The 15,356-nt window shown below is 42.2% G+C and overlaps 1 protein-coding gene and 1 pseudogene across 1 annotated transcript; both read left to right on the top strand.

The window, feature by feature from the left end:
* Nucleotides 1–5,396: 5,396 nt before the first annotated feature.
* On the top strand, nt 5,397–10,653 carry LOC129376636 (lecithin retinol acyltransferase-like; annotated as a pseudogene).
* A 1,246-nt stretch (nt 10,654–11,899) lies between these two features.
* LOC129376661 (lecithin retinol acyltransferase-like) lies at nt 11,900–14,484 on the top strand. Its single transcript, XM_055056250.1, has 5 exons — nt 11,900–12,095; nt 12,379–12,484; nt 12,808–12,882; nt 13,092–13,244; nt 14,186–14,484. Exons 1-5 carry the CDS (start codon nt 11,902–11,904, stop codon nt 14,339–14,341), a joined length of 684 nt encoding a protein of 227 aa, XP_054912225.1. The 5' UTR covers nt 11,900–11,901; the 3' UTR covers nt 14,342–14,484.
* Nucleotides 14,485–15,356: the final 872 nt, after the last annotated feature.

Raw genomic sequence — 15,356 nt, 5'->3', positions numbered from 1 at the left:
GGCAAAGAATCATTTCCTGCTCAGTTAGTTGTTCATGTGAAGAAAACATCAGGATGTTTTTAAGCTGATTGTTGCTGCAGAACCAAGAGAAACAGAAACAGTTTAACTTTCCTCCGTTTTGGGTTTTGCTGCCTTCTTATCCTTCTTTGCCTCGGGGGAGCTGACCTTTGACCCGAGCACTGGAGAGTTTTGGTTTGGGTTTCCTCTGAAGATGCTCCCGGCAGATATCAGAGGTGGCGCTCTCATCCGACAGGAACGTCGGTGTCTGGTTCACCTCGACCCGACCCGGCTCTGATGTTCAGCGCCACGGAGGAATGCGAGTCTCTCTCTCGCTCGCTCGCCCCTCCAGACTCGGCCGCCTCCGTCTCTGTTGTCATAATTGCAACCAGACTGAAGCTGGGAGTCGGAGTCAGTGTGCAGTTTAAACTGAATCATCCCAAACGTCTTTCTCCAACGTTTCCAGGGAACCTCTGCAGCTACTGTTCTGTTTACCTCTCAGCAAAACACTCCAAGAACCAGAAAACCTGAAGCATACACACTTTGTTTCCTTTTTTAGAACGTTAGGTGACTCGCACAGAGCAGCCTCCCTGACACAATAAATACACAGCGGCTCAGTAAACAGACTATCAAAGGCTTCGTCTGTCAGTGGGAACATAATAAACATCGACCCGTCAAACTCTGCAGACAGGATTCAGAGCAGGCTGTAAATCAGGACTCAGGGGAAAGTTCAGATCTGTCTGCCTTTGTTTCACAGCAACAGGACATGCAGAGCTGGGTGTCACAGTAAAATCTTTAAGTGCTTGTTCTCATAAAACCACAGCCGTCACCACTTTCATACGAACTCGTGACTAAAACGAGGTCTGGATTCACATCTGTCCCCCGTTTTCCTTCCCAGGACACAGCGAGGCGTCACAGGATCTGCTGATTGATTCTTTGCTCTCGTCGTTTTTGTCATAAGAAACTTTCGCAAGAGCCGAGATCTGGGTCAAACATCAGTGCTGTCAGCGGCACACTTTGACCCCGCCCGCGTGTGTCTGTGTGTGTGTGTGTGTGTGTGTGTGTCATCTTGTTCTCTCTCAGATCTAAACACAAGGGAGTTTCTTCAGAACCGGCCCAAGCGTTTAACTGGAACAATAATCTGTAATCTTGTTACCTCAAAAGAAACCAAAAATGATGGTAAATTTAAACTTGACAGGTGAAGAAATAAAGAAAAGCTGTAATTTCAAGCAAACACCGAAAGAGATCTTTTACAGTTTGACGTAATTGCATCTGTTCTTGAAATGAAAATTAAGATCTTTTTGTGATTTTATGCTAGTATCAGTTTTTCTGATGGAAAACAGAATGGATCCCTGTAATATTTACCAAAACTACGAGCTGCAGACAAACAGAACAAAACTCACACAGAAAAGAATCCAGCTTTTATAAACACAAATCTTCGTTAGTTATTTATATTTCCTGCAGCTTATGAATCATTTCTGCATTTATTAAAAAACAGCAAACTTTGAAGATACAGAAGAATTTTCAGTTTCAAGTCCAGAATATGTTTTTTTCTCAAAGGGAAATTAAATCCTGTCTTCAGTGTCTTTTGATAGTGATGCCCCAGTAGCAGTCAGTGTTGAAACGGCTCTATGTGTGCCTCTGACTGAAGACTTTTGCTGTCCAGCTGTCAGATGAGCGTTATGACAAGCTAACAGGCAGCGCTGCTAATCAATTCGCTCGATAATCGGCCAAACGTTCAGCAGCTCAACTCAGAAATCAGATCTCCAACACGTCGCCACCGGAAACGACGTTTTTATTGATTCCAGATCGGAAAATCTTCCTAAAAAACAATTCAGTGAGGAAGAGCCGTATGGTTTCCCTCATCTGTGCCAAACTTCATGAATATCCAGGCTGTTACCAACAGCTGCTAATCACTGACTGTTGATGGAATCATTTTCCGGTGCTTGGTTGTGTAATCGATCGTTATTTTCTACATGATTTCAGTCGGAGACTCAGCCCTGTGGAACTCCAGAGCATTTTAATGAGTTTTAATTAAAACGTTTCTGTTTTTCCAGCTGAGCGATCAGCACTTTATTCAACACGAGCCTTCATGGATCCGTTTTTCTCTAATCAGATTTTAACCTCGTAATTAAACATCATGTGATCATTAAATGTGAATCTAAGAAGCAATGAAAGAAAAACCGGATTCACACTCCTGCCTTTTTATTTGATCAATGTAGAAATTAGATTTTGTTCAGATTTTGAATGTTTAAATGCCTTTAATGCATGATGTATGAAAGTGCTTTTGTAGACAAACTGATTAAATTAAAGATGTTTTTACAAAACTGAAAGTTTCTTCTTCCTTGTCTTGAACTTTTTAATGTAAATGTTTAAACATAAAGTCGTGTGAAGCTGCATTTTGTTCAGTTTAAGAACGAGAGTCCAGCTGATCGTCTTTAACTGGTTTCTGCAGACAAACGTAACAAACATCCATTCATTCCCACTTTGAACAGGATTCCTGCCAACTTGTCCCGCTTATCGCCAAAACTACCCGATGCTGGAAGCTTCCTTTATGGCGACTGATTAATGGCCGTCAGACTCAGCTCCCAGATTCCTGGACAGAAAGCTAAAGGAACAGTTTGCTCCACTGTGAACCCTCCATTGTTATCGGCTGGTTTTACAGCAGCATGTCTGATTCGGTTTGCAAACAAAAGAGCCAGACGCTCAGATTAATCAAACTTTTCTGTCACGCCGTCATGGCTGAGAAAAGGAGATAAATTAGGTCTGGTCGGTCGTTTATCTTCCCGCTTTGTCCTCGTTTCAGCCCCGTTTTGCCTTTGTGTCCAAACCTAAAACAGCCTCCAGGTTTTATTTGTCACTTTGTCACCAAAGTTTGACTCCATGAAAAGCGTTGAAGAAAATGAACAAATGAAGGAAAAACTCATTTACTGTCTTTAGTTTTTAATGGTTTACACATTATTATTTTCTACATATCAGAGCTAAATTAGCCTTTGGAAACTGAAAACTTTCAGGAATTCACAATGGAAACATGGACCTATTTATTTTATTCCTTATTTTTAACATTTTACATAATAATTTGATAAAAAGCACATCCAGGTTTCACTATAGAGACATTTAAATCATCCATAAGTTCAGATTTGACCCCAAACTGTTTCTGGTTGAATATTTTATGGGGAATTTCTCTCCAAATTTTTCAGGTATCAATATCATTTTTTATTCAATTGAAAATATTCTAAAGAAAACGCAGCTGATACAAATAAACCATAAAACAAACAACAAATGTTTGTCAGTTTAGAGCTCAAAACCAAACAACATGGATTCAAAAACACAAAATCTTTCCAAGTATTTTTGGTTTAGTTTCTTGTGCAAATATCTCAGTACAACTGAAATAAGACAAACTGACTTGAAAGTAAATTTTCTTAGTAAATAATTTATAGGAAACGTTAAATAATCTGTAAGAGTAACTGCACTAGTGCTGCTTTATCAATATGAAGGAGTTATTTATTTATAACAAGCCCTATATTTTGCTAAATGTTGCTTGTAATTCGTTTTGTCCTATTTGAGGTTTGCTGAATTAAACCGGACCAGATTGTTTTTGCATCCTGAAACCGGATCCGTCCTGAAGTGAGAGGATCAGCTGCGATCTCCTGTCAGAGGCGTCACTCACCTCCTTTCACCTCCTCACAGCCGGGGTCACATCAACACATCCATTCAGCATTTCAGATCTCTCCTCACTCATTCAGCTCCAGGCGGGGGGCCGGGTGGGCTCGCTCCGCATGAGTCCCGCTCCGCATGAGTCCCGCTCCGCATGAGTCCCGCTCCGTCTCCATAATCTTCCCCTAATCCTCCCAAATCCCCTTCTCCCACTCGGAGGAAGACGGAAGAAAAGCTTTGGTAACAAAATGAGAAGTGAATCACAAGTAGCTTTTTGCTAATCAGACGGTTCAACCCATCATGAACATGAAACCACAATTGAAAACACAAAACTCGGTTTGTTCTCCTATCTGGAGACGAATCAGAAAAGAGAAAACGAGGATCAGCTGAAAACTGTTTTTCCTTCAACATGAAGGCAGGTTTTCTGAAGTAACGTCCAAATTTAGTTTTGTTTTTCTCAGAAATTACAAACTAATTTGATAATCTTTATCAAAATAAAGCTGATATTTCAGGGACTCATTCAGAAGTTAAGCGTCACAGCATGTTGCTGAAGTTTATAACAGATTTTATGTTTCTTCTGCTGAATCCTGACCAACCATCAGTCTTCCTGCTGGAAGCATTTTCTGTTGTTTTCTGATTTTGGTGACTTTGTGATTTGCAGGATGTTTTCTCAGCTGGGAACAATCAAACCGATTATGAACCAAAATCACAACATTTGCTCCATTTCCAGCTGCTTTCACACATCACTTACTCAAAGCAACCTGTAAACCTGAGCTCAGTGATGTCATCATTGAATCATTCCTTCTTTTAATGAACCTTCCAACTCAGTTCAGTTCATTTAATCAGAACCGGTTCACTGGATCAGTGGAGCAACAGAAAGTCTGTTTCCAGTGGTTATAATCCAGGACAGTGTGAAGCCGGGGGGTCAGAGGTCATTGTGAGGTGTTAACGGCCCCGTTAGGCTGCATGGTCCAGGATGTTGCAGGTGTGAACAGGAAGTGGACCTGCAGCGGCTCCTGGCTGACCCGGTTCCCACAGAGCTGCTGACGACTCGGCGTCAACAACATTTGCTGCTCTGACTTACGGCTCAGAACCGTTTGGTTGGCATCAGGCTGGAGCGGAGGCGGTTCTGTTACGACCACAGCAGAGGCCGGGTTCATGGAAGGTCAACCTGTGGCCCTACGGAAGCCCAGAGGAGCCGAACAGAACCAGAACCAACTGAACACGGTCAACTAAACTCGTTATTAATCAATTATTTCTCCTGTTTTCATCTTCCAGTTTTTATGATTGTTGATTCCAGAGAAAGATATGGAGGCTGAGGGGGCGGAGCCAGATTAAAACCTTTAGGCCCGCCCACACGGACACCATCCAGGTGTTTGATGGGTCAGACTGAAAATCCACAGCCGCCATTTTACCAGAAATGGATGGATGATGGATGCATCCATCCATCATCCATCCATCCATGGATGGATGATGGATGGATGGATGATGGATGGATGATGGATGGATGGATGGATGATGGATGGATGATGGATGGATGGATGATGGATGGATGAACAGATCAGGAGGTTGTGGGTTCACAGTTTTAACTGTATTAACTGGTTTAACTGGGTGAACTGGTCTCCTGTCTCATCCCCTCCCTCTCCTGTGACACGCGCGGCGCGCCCCGCTCCCGCACGCCCCCGCAGTAAAAACAGGCTTCCCGCGGGGAGCCGCTCAGACTCTCTTGCCAGACGAACCCGCATCCTGCCGCCGCCATGCTGGACAGCCTCACCTTCCTGGAGCGCCTCTTCCTCCTCGCCCACATCAAGCTGTCCAGCCTGCTGCCCCCGCAACTGGCCCGCAGCTGTGACCGGGAGGAGCCGCTCCCGCAGCCCCCCGCGGCGGCAGCGGCGGCCCCGCACAGGTTCCAGCGCGGGGACCTGCTGGAGGTCCCCCGGACTCTCTTCACGCACTTCGGGATCTACCTGGGCGACAACCGGGTGGCGCACCTGATCCCGGACATCCTGCCGGCGCTGAGCTCCGACCGCCGGCAGATCCAGCAGATGGTGACCAACAGCCGCCTGCTGCTCGGGTCCTGTCCAAGCGCGCCAGCATCCGCCTGGACTCGGTGGAGGACTTCGCGTACGGAGCCGGGATCCTGCTGAACGCCATGGACCGGGCGGTGCCGCTCAGCCCGCTGCCCGGGGAGGAGGTGGCCCGGCGGGCAGAGCGGCTGGTCGGCGGGGGTGTCATACAGCCTGCTGTGGAACAACTGCGAGCATTTCGTCACATACTGCCGCTACGGGACCGCGCAGAGCCTGCAGACCGACCAGGTGAGCTGCCCTTTGACCCCGGTCCATTCAGCGGTTCATTTACCAGTTCATTCACCAGTTCATTCAGCAGTTCATTCACCAGTTCATTTACCAGTTCATTCACCAGTTCATTCAGCGGTTCATTCACCATTCATTCACCAGTTCATTCAGCAGTTCATTCACCAGTTCATTTACCAGTTCATTCACCAGTTCATTCAGCGGTTCATTCACCAGTTCATTTACCAGTTCATTCACCAGTTCATTCACCAGTTCATTCAGCAGTTCATTCACCAGTTCATTACCAGTTCATTCACCAGTTCATTCACCAGTTCATTCAGCAGTTCATTCACCAGTTCATTTATCAGTTCATTCACCAGTTCATTCAGCAGTTCATTCACCAGTTCATTCACCAGTTCATTCACCAGTTCATTCACCAGTTCATTCAGCAGTTCATTCACCAGTTCATTCAGCAGTTCATTCACCAGTTCATTTATCAGTTCATTCACCAGTTCATTTATCAGTTCATTCACTAGTTCAATTCAAATGATCTTATTTGAGTCTGTAAACTCCAGTTGATGATTCATTTATTACTATTTGACATTAACTCATTTCAGCCATATTACACACACACAGACACACGCACACACACACACACACACACACACACACACACACACACACGCACACACACAGTAATTTTATGGATTTATTTGGGTTTCATGTTTTGATATTAGAACATGATTCTGTCTCTGAATGATCAGATAAAATCTCTTCGTGTTTCTGTTTTGCGGCGTGTTGACAGAGATCAGGTGATCTCTGATGGTCCCAAACCCAACATGGCCGAGTCCAGACCGCCACCCTCTAAACCTCCGTCGCTCCTGAATCATTTCTCCTAATCTTACAGCCTCTTTAAATCATGAATTCTGCACCATTTGTTTATGCTGATATTTATCGTTAATGGCTTGCCATACTGACCTGTCGCTGAAAGTCTGCAGAAGTTTCCTGCTCACAGGAATCTGTGTTTTTATGAGACATAACGTCCTGCAGCAGGAGGCCACATGTGTTCACGCATGTTTGAGTTTTCAGCCTCATAAAAACGCTGAAGGTTTTAGTGAAAACAACTTTATCCTGACTCACTGCAAGAGCAGCAGGACTTTATTTTACACTTTCTCATCATCCAGGTGAATCTCTGCTGGACTGAAGTCTTTTGTTGCTGATTTGTTTGTTATTTTGCACTCAAAGCCCCAGCAGAACATGTCTGGACCCGGTTTGCTCCGGAGAAACTCAAAGATGCAAGAAGAAGAAGAAGTTCTGCTCACTGGAACCAGAACTGATTGGAGGCAAACATTCACACGGCATATTTAATACAAACTGATGAAGTGCTACATTTATTTATTTACCTTTATGCATGGTTTATCCTTCATGATGCCATTTTTAATCATATTTAGTTCCAAAATGATGAAAAATCATTTAAAAAAACACAAAATCTTACCAGGTAATTTTGGTTTAGTTTAGTTCACTTGAAATAACTTAGAGATTTTTCAGATTGTGATTCTCCTTGAAATCAATAATTCCTTAATATTGATAAAAAAGTTCTAATTTCACTGGCTGATTATTTCACTTGTAACGAGACATTTTCCATGTTATAAGTTAAATAATTTACCTGTGAAACTACAACTTTTTCATCAATATTAAAGAATTATTGATTTGAAACAAGCTTTTATTTATTCCTGAATTGTTTCATCTGTTTGTTTTAGTTCAAGTGAACTAAAATATTTGCAGTAGAAACTAAACTAAAAATTCTTGTTTTTTGCAGTGAGCAGCAAACTAAACCAGCTCATTTTTTACATAGATGCTGATTTGATTAATTCGTCCTTCTGCCTGATAAAAACTTTAAGTTTAGCAGTGAGTTGATGCAGAAATGCTGTGCTTGGCTTCATGTGAGGATATACCTCGCTGTGAACCACTCCTCAGGAGAACTGAACTGTTCAGGATGGAAATAACGACTCATGGAGGTTGAACAGCCAATCAGAATCCGTCCTCCTCTGTTGGAGCCGGGTTTACACGGAGCAGGAAAATCTGGGTCGCTCCTCGGAAAAGTCCTGAGAACAAGAGCCGCATTCAGACCCGAGCCGCCTGCCAGCAGCAGAGAGTCACTCAGTCTGCACTGTGGATGCTGATGATGATGGACGACGGCCGTCGCGGCCCTTTAAGCCGGCTCCTCGGGGCCCGGGGCCACGCCTCTCTGCGGTCGGTCCAGGACGTGTTTCACTGAGATGACAGTTTGACACTTCAGCTGGATTTGGGGAAAGTTCCCTCATCTCTGCTGCTGTAAATCAGATGAAGGTTCATTTTTCACTTCCTGTTTGAGCCTTAGCACTAAAGCTGTTCTTAAACAGGAATTTGACTGACTAGCTCAGATATGAAGGTTCTGAAAAGTTTTCATAAGCCATAAATAAAATGATTTTTTAACAATATATAGATATAAAAAACTTTTTGTTTGTAAAAGTGTTTCTAAAACATGTTTTTGTCATTCAGTGACGGTCTGGTGTTTCCGTAGGTTATGTGCGTTTTGACCCCAAATAATTGAAATCTGTGGATCAGAAAATATTGAATTGCTAATAAACGACATTCAATTGTATATGGGAGTTTGGCATGAATGTTGTTCCCTATTGATTCATTGACTGTGGCTGCTTACGTGTCTGAATATTGCTGTTGAATAGTTGAGTATAAAGTATGTCAGCCTGGCTGTAGACTTCTTTAACTTAGCCAATCAAATAGTAACTTCTGTGAAAGAGAGACGGCATTGTTTTCATTTTGGGTTATGAAAACTGTATAAAAGTCAGAAAAACATTCATATTTTCTTACGAACACGCTGCCAACCAAAGGACTTGACAATGACAGGACAAGAAGACAAGCCTTAGAAAACGCAGTTATGGCACAACTTCCAGAAAACTTTGTAGTGTGAGTTTGGCTGCCGTCCCTGAGGATGTGCCGCCCTGGGTGGAGAGCCTTATTGCCTCTAAATGAAAAAGCACAAACTGAATGTAACACAATCTTCTGTAGCTGCTTAAAGCTGCTAGCATGTCTTCTTGATCAGTGTGATGATTTAAAGGCAACTTCCAGACATGAAGAGTTTAGTTGTTAAAAGTTTTCATGACCAACATCCAGGTGAATAAAGGTGATAAATAATTAGCTTGTTGTTGCTTGGTGGCTCCAACAGGCTGGTTTTCAGTTTCACACAGTCAAACTCAGAACGATGGCGCATTATTGACATTTTGGAAACAAAGCGGAGCTAAAACTCAGGCTGATCAGACCTTTGTGAGCAGAGCGGCAGCGTGTTGACCCCTGGCAGCACAGGGTCATCCAACCTGATGTTTACTCAACGCTGGGCCCCGGGAGGCTCCTTTAAGAGCTCCTGTTGGCCCTCGGCCCCCCATTCCTTAAACCTTTACGGGCTTCTCTCCGAGGCGGCACACAGGTCAGATGTTTGGGTTGGAAATTACAGGAAGTGAAACTCGATGCAGGGAAAGTCTGTCAGCAGCAGCAGGAGGGAAACCGCAGTCTGCCTTTTATCCAGGCTGTAATTAGCATTTCAAATGTCATTTTCTTACAAATATGGGAATAATTTGTAGCGTTTCTAAAACCTCTGTGGGTTTTTGTGTTGCTGGTGTTTCTGTATTGTTTCTAGAATCAACTGGAAAAAATATTCATTCCCTCTTGATCTGGTCCACATGCTGCAACCTCACAGTTCAATGTATGTTATTGATTTTTCTCATGTTATTGACCAAATCTGATTAGTTTCTACCAGCTTCCTTAGTCCATGCTGAAGAAATGCATCCACTTAGCATGACACTGCCACTATCATGTTTCACTGGGGATGAAATACATGGACGTTTTGATTTTAGAGTGAAAACATGTGAATAATAAGCCTAAAAAAATCAATATAAGTGGAAAAGTATCAGAAGTGCTGAAATTCTTTGTCTGTTTTCTCTTTAAAAGAGATAAATATTCAGGCAGTGAATTAATAAAAAACATGTTTCCTAACATTAATGAATGTTAGTTAAATGCGGATTAGAAAAGCCGGTTTTCAGACAAAGTCAGTTCAGCATTGTTTTGTTTTATTTTATTTTTATAAATCAAGGTTTTTCTGTTAATGTTTTATGTGGCTGGCAGGAAGGGAGAATTTGTCCATTCCTGCAGAAACGTGACCTTTTCCGGAGAGCATAATGGCTTCATGTGACCGTTCTGTCTGTGTTTCTGCAGTTCTGTGAGTGGCTGAAGTCTCTGGTCCGGGACCAGCGCAGCGTGGTTCTGACCGGCCTGCTGGGCCTCCTGTGCATGGCGTGTTTGGGCGTGTCCCCCGGCACCGCCCTGCCCTCGGCCCTCATCCCCTTCACCCTGTGGATGGCCAGCTAAGAGGCCGGCTCAGAACAAACCCAGAGACTGTTCTGGAAGACGGGAAACATCTGGCCTTTAACTAGACCGTTTAGGTTTTAGGAGGAGACGGAAACTGTCGCCTTGTCTGATTGATCTGGAAGTAAAAACATTTTCTGCTAGTTTGGACACTTCTCACTTTGATATTCTGTTATTGTTTTTATTTTCTCTGCTGCTGAATAGAAACTTCATTTGATGATTATCAGCCAATCAGAAGAGAGAAAGGAACCAAACAGCCGCCTGAACATTTTAGTTCAGATTTTAAAGATAAAAAATCACATGAAGTCTGCGCTGTTTCCGGTTCTAGCAGGTGGATCTGAGTAAACGTTGCTTTTCCTCCAGGTTTCTCTTCTTCTTCATCAGTTTTGGCTCCATTTCTTCTCAGTTCTTCGGGAATCTGTTTGGTTTTCTGGTTCAGCCTGAAACCTGGTGAAGATGTAAATATCTGTAAATATCCTTCAGGACCTTATTGTTTCCTAACAGTCACAAACTTTTTTAACGTTTTATAACTTGTTATATTGTGTTTTAATGTGTAAATAAAGGAAATAGAAGAAGAGAGTGTGTGGGTTTTTTTCTCAATTGTTACATTTATTATAACAAATTTACCCAACTTTGATTTTATTCTATAAATATTTGATTTATTTTCACTTCCATATTAAAATATGAAAATGTCTTCAAAATTATCACTAAAGCAAAGTAATTAAAATTTTAAAACGCTGTGTCAGCACTTTCTTTCCAAATTGTTTAACTGAAAATTGCTGGAAGTTTTTATTTTTATTTTTTTATCTCCACTGAACTCATTATTAGCTGCTCAGCTGTTATCAGGGTTTGTTTGCTGTAAGATTATTTCTAGCCAGATTCAATCAAATGAAAATAAAAACAGATTTTCTTCAAATCAAATATTAATTTACTTCCCTGTGTGAGAAGAAATGAATGGAAACTATTTTAATCTGTTGTGTTTATTAGTTTTATTTATGGTCTTTGGCTGCTTATGCCTGCTAACTTTTGTTCATCATAATCATTTTGAACTGTAAATAAACATGATGACCTCATTAATGTGAGGTTATTTAAAAGCAAATTTTATTTTTTAAAATTAAACTTTATAAACTCTATAAGCAGTTTTTAAAAAGCTCATCTGTTATATTAATGAAGTTTTTACATTATTTATTTGACCTGATTCTTTTCGTTGGGCTCCTTGGAGCCTGACGCCCCCTGCTGGCTAACATGGAGACTGCATGACAGTGTTGGCTGAGTGATGAAGACGACCTGCTCTTCATCTCATGTTCTGTGACAGGAGTTGAAAGTTGTTTGTGAAGTTCTTTATATGTTTTCTTATCATAATGTTTGGTCACTTCTCATCTGTTTTGATCCTTTTGGACCCAGGAGGTCAGAAGCTGAAGCAAACAGCGCCCCCTGTCTGTCTGAGTTCCTCTGGTTTCAGGTCAGATTTGGACTCTAATCTCTGATCCTCCTGGATAAAACCTCCAGTTTCTCTGCGACCCGCGTCTCCTGCACCATGTTTCCCCTGCGGCTCCTCGCTTTGATCTTCGTCTCCTCGGCAACCGCTGACCCTTCACCTGAGGAGAAGAAGAAGGATGATGATGATGATGATGAGAAGGACAGGTATGACCTGGTGTTCATGAGGGGAGACCTGCTGGAGGTTCCCCGGACTCTCTTCACTCATTTTGGGATTTACCTGGGAGGAGGCAGGTGAGTCAGACGCTGCGCTCTGATTGGTCAGGAGGTAAAAATGGGCCATTTGAATATTTCTTGTTTTTGTCACTTTGCTTCTTTCTGACGTGTGACGTCATTCTGCCCTTCAGAAATAGTCTTTATAATTTCTGTCTTTCTACCATTTTCTTTCTTGATTTGTCTTTTTTTATTTTAAAATTTCCCTGTTAATCAGTTTGTATTCATTTGTAACATTTATTTTTCATTCCTTTAATTGTTGTCTGTCTGTTATTTTACGTATTTTTGCCTCCATGTTCCCCAGAGTGGCTCATTTCATCCCTGACATCATGCCCGTCGTCTCCACCAACCAGATCCGGATCAGACAGATGGTCACCAACACCAGACTCATACTGGGAGTTCTGGCTAAGGTGGACTGTTATTTTCTGAAGCTACAAGGATCTAGAGAGCGAACAAAGATGTATTTTACATCATTCACAGCAACACTGGCAGCATCAAACTTTTCCTTTGTTTAAAGTTGCAGTTTCCCTTCTGACCTGTGAGCGGCAGTGTTGCTCTGCAGTTACAATTCAGAATACAATCAGCCAACAGTTCAGTGTCTGTTTCATAATCAGCCTGTTTTTTATTGTGTTCGGACCCCACGAGGCCCTTAAATATGATTTAATCTGCTGCCTCGTTGTGTTTGGCCCTCGACTCTTTGATAAAATCCAGCCTAACGTGTTCTGGTGTGCAGTGTGGCAGCGTGAGGGTGGACTCAGTGGAAGACTTCGCCTACGGAGCCGAGATCATCATCAACCCCATGGACAAGGTGACCCTGGTTCAGTTAAAGCTCTGACGTCATTTATACAATAGAAAACAATGAGTTTATGTTAGTATCCATGAATCCATAAACCAAGGGTCCTTAAAGGTTCAGGGAGTTCTGGGTCTGATCCATGTTGAATTATTCCGGGTCATCCTGAATGAATCTGGAGGTCTCTTGATGGTATTAATCCAGGTTTTAATGTGTTCTGCCCTCAGATGAGCAGCTGTGCTGCGCTGCAGGGAGAGGAAGTGGCCCGGCGGGCCGAGAAGCTGCTGGGCGACGTGGCCTACAGCCTTCTGTGGTACAACTGCGAACACTTCGTCATGTACTGCCGATACGGCACCGTCATGAGCTTCCAGACCTTCCAGGTGACGCTCCACAGGAAACCCCAACAGTACAGTCCAAATTCAGTCGACTTCATGGCACATGAACTAAAATCTGTTACAAACCCAGGTGGAGAATAAAAGCGACTGCGTTTTTGTTGGCTCTCAGGTTTTCCAGCAACACTTTAACCTTCAGCTGCAACCTTTGCTCCCTGTGGCAGATTAACAGCGATCACCGATCAGACCAGACGCTTTCTCTGGTTGGGTTAAGCTTTGCATTGCAGCAACCGTTCGTCTGTGAAAGCTTCATTGTTTCAGCAGATTCTTTGTGTGATTAGGAGGTTGAGAAGGAATTAAGAAGGAGCTAACCAGGCTGCATGGAGCTGGAGAACTGGGCTTGAAACTGCATCAGTGGAGCTGCAGCCAGGCGACAGAGAAGGAAAATCACGTCAGGATTACACAAACATTCATTTAGTGGATGTCAGGAACATAATGTTCAGACCTGCTGCAACCACAGAGGATTATCTTCATGACCCAGACCGTAGGAACGGCTGCAGGTTCTCTTGGTTTTCTTTGGGAGTGGCTGGAGAACCCAGAAACACTCGGAGGGAGTTTCATTAGCTTGGTTTCTGTCCAACTGTCATGTCGTGAAAAAGGGGCAAAATGCCAGTCAGACGTGTTTCTATCAGCTGGTTTGGAGAAAATCAAAATAACTGAATCGTCTCTAGAGTCATTGCACGGTGAAATGTCGCCATCTAGTGGCCGTTTTATGCAGCGTGGATTTACAATTTAGCACTGAAATATAGACTTGAACTTTTTATCATTATTTCTCCCTCCTGGAATAATGTTCTCTTTCACTTCAAACTTGTTGAAGCTTGTAAAAGATTTTCTGGCAATAGAACCGAACAGAAGTGAGACAGAAGAAAAGAAGGAATGAGGAAAACAGATGACAGATTGCTGACGGTTCTCTGGTTTGTCTCCATCAGTTCTGTAAGACGGTGAGGAAGCTGCTGCTGAGTCGAGGCGTTGCCAAGATTACGGCAGTGCTGGCTGCTTGTCTGCTGGTCTACCTGCGGGTTATGAACACCTGGTCGGTCCTGCTGGCGGTTCTGCTGCCTTTCCTCCTCTGGATGGCCTCCTGATTGGACACATGACCCGGACCCTAACCCGGATCCTCAGAGATGATTTATTTTGACCAGCAAACCAATCTGAAATTTAAATTAGTCCTGATTGTTTTCATCAGAGAATCTTTCATTGTTTTTGATTTATAATAGATCCCAGACATATCCTGTCAAATAAAAGTTTATTTATTTACATTTGTTCAATGTTAAGATGTCTTAACGGATGGATTTTGCCAGAACATTCTCATAAATCCACCTCCTTTGGATTGCACTCGTTCTAAATATTGTTTCATACGACATTCTTCATACATTTCTTGCACAATGATTGTGATAATATGATTTATTCTTGAGAGATCAACATCCTTGATTCATATCTCTCTCAATCACATGATAGAAAACTACAACTGAACAAAATTGTCCCAAATTTATTTGCAAAAAAGTTTTATTAACTTAACATTTGATTCCCCTCATGATTTTGTTTACATTTTTTATTAAGATTTCAAATTTATATTCTTGTTCAACTTTCAGTTAATGTAAGTATTCAACAAATTAAATAATTTCGTGTTTTTAGCTTTATATAATATAAATATAAGAAAATATAAGTTTACTTTGCTTATTTTATTCTATTTTATTTTATTTTCATTTTTATTTTCGCATCTTTCCGTTCCCGGCTTCCGCACTGAAAAGCTCTTCTCTGATTGGCTAAACGTAAGTTTTTTTAAAAAAAACTCTTTATTACTATTATCAACATATACATTAAATATGTATTCGGCTCAAATGTACATAAAATCAGAAAAACCTGATGAAGCCGATCTCGGCTGCTTCCATACAGACAAAAAAGGAGGAACGAAAATAACAAAACAAAACAAAACAAAACAAAAAGACATACATTAGGGGTTTTCCAGCAATTTCATAATGATTATCATATCATATAGTTCTGTATCTTGACCTTTGTTCATGAATTTCAGCAAGAAGAAGCGGTGGCAGAGATCCTTATGAAAAAAGGGGAAAGACGGTTTGGTTTTAAGGAAACGAC

The sequence above is a fragment of the Poeciliopsis prolifica genome, unplaced genomic scaffold, assembly GCF_027474105.1.
Source record: "Poeciliopsis prolifica strain line A6 unplaced genomic scaffold, Auburn_PproV2 SCAFFOLD044, whole genome shotgun sequence".
Lineage (NCBI taxonomy): Eukaryota > Metazoa > Chordata > Actinopteri > Cyprinodontiformes > Poeciliidae > Poeciliopsis > Poeciliopsis prolifica.
This window is presented reverse-complemented; position numbering and strand designations above follow the sequence as displayed.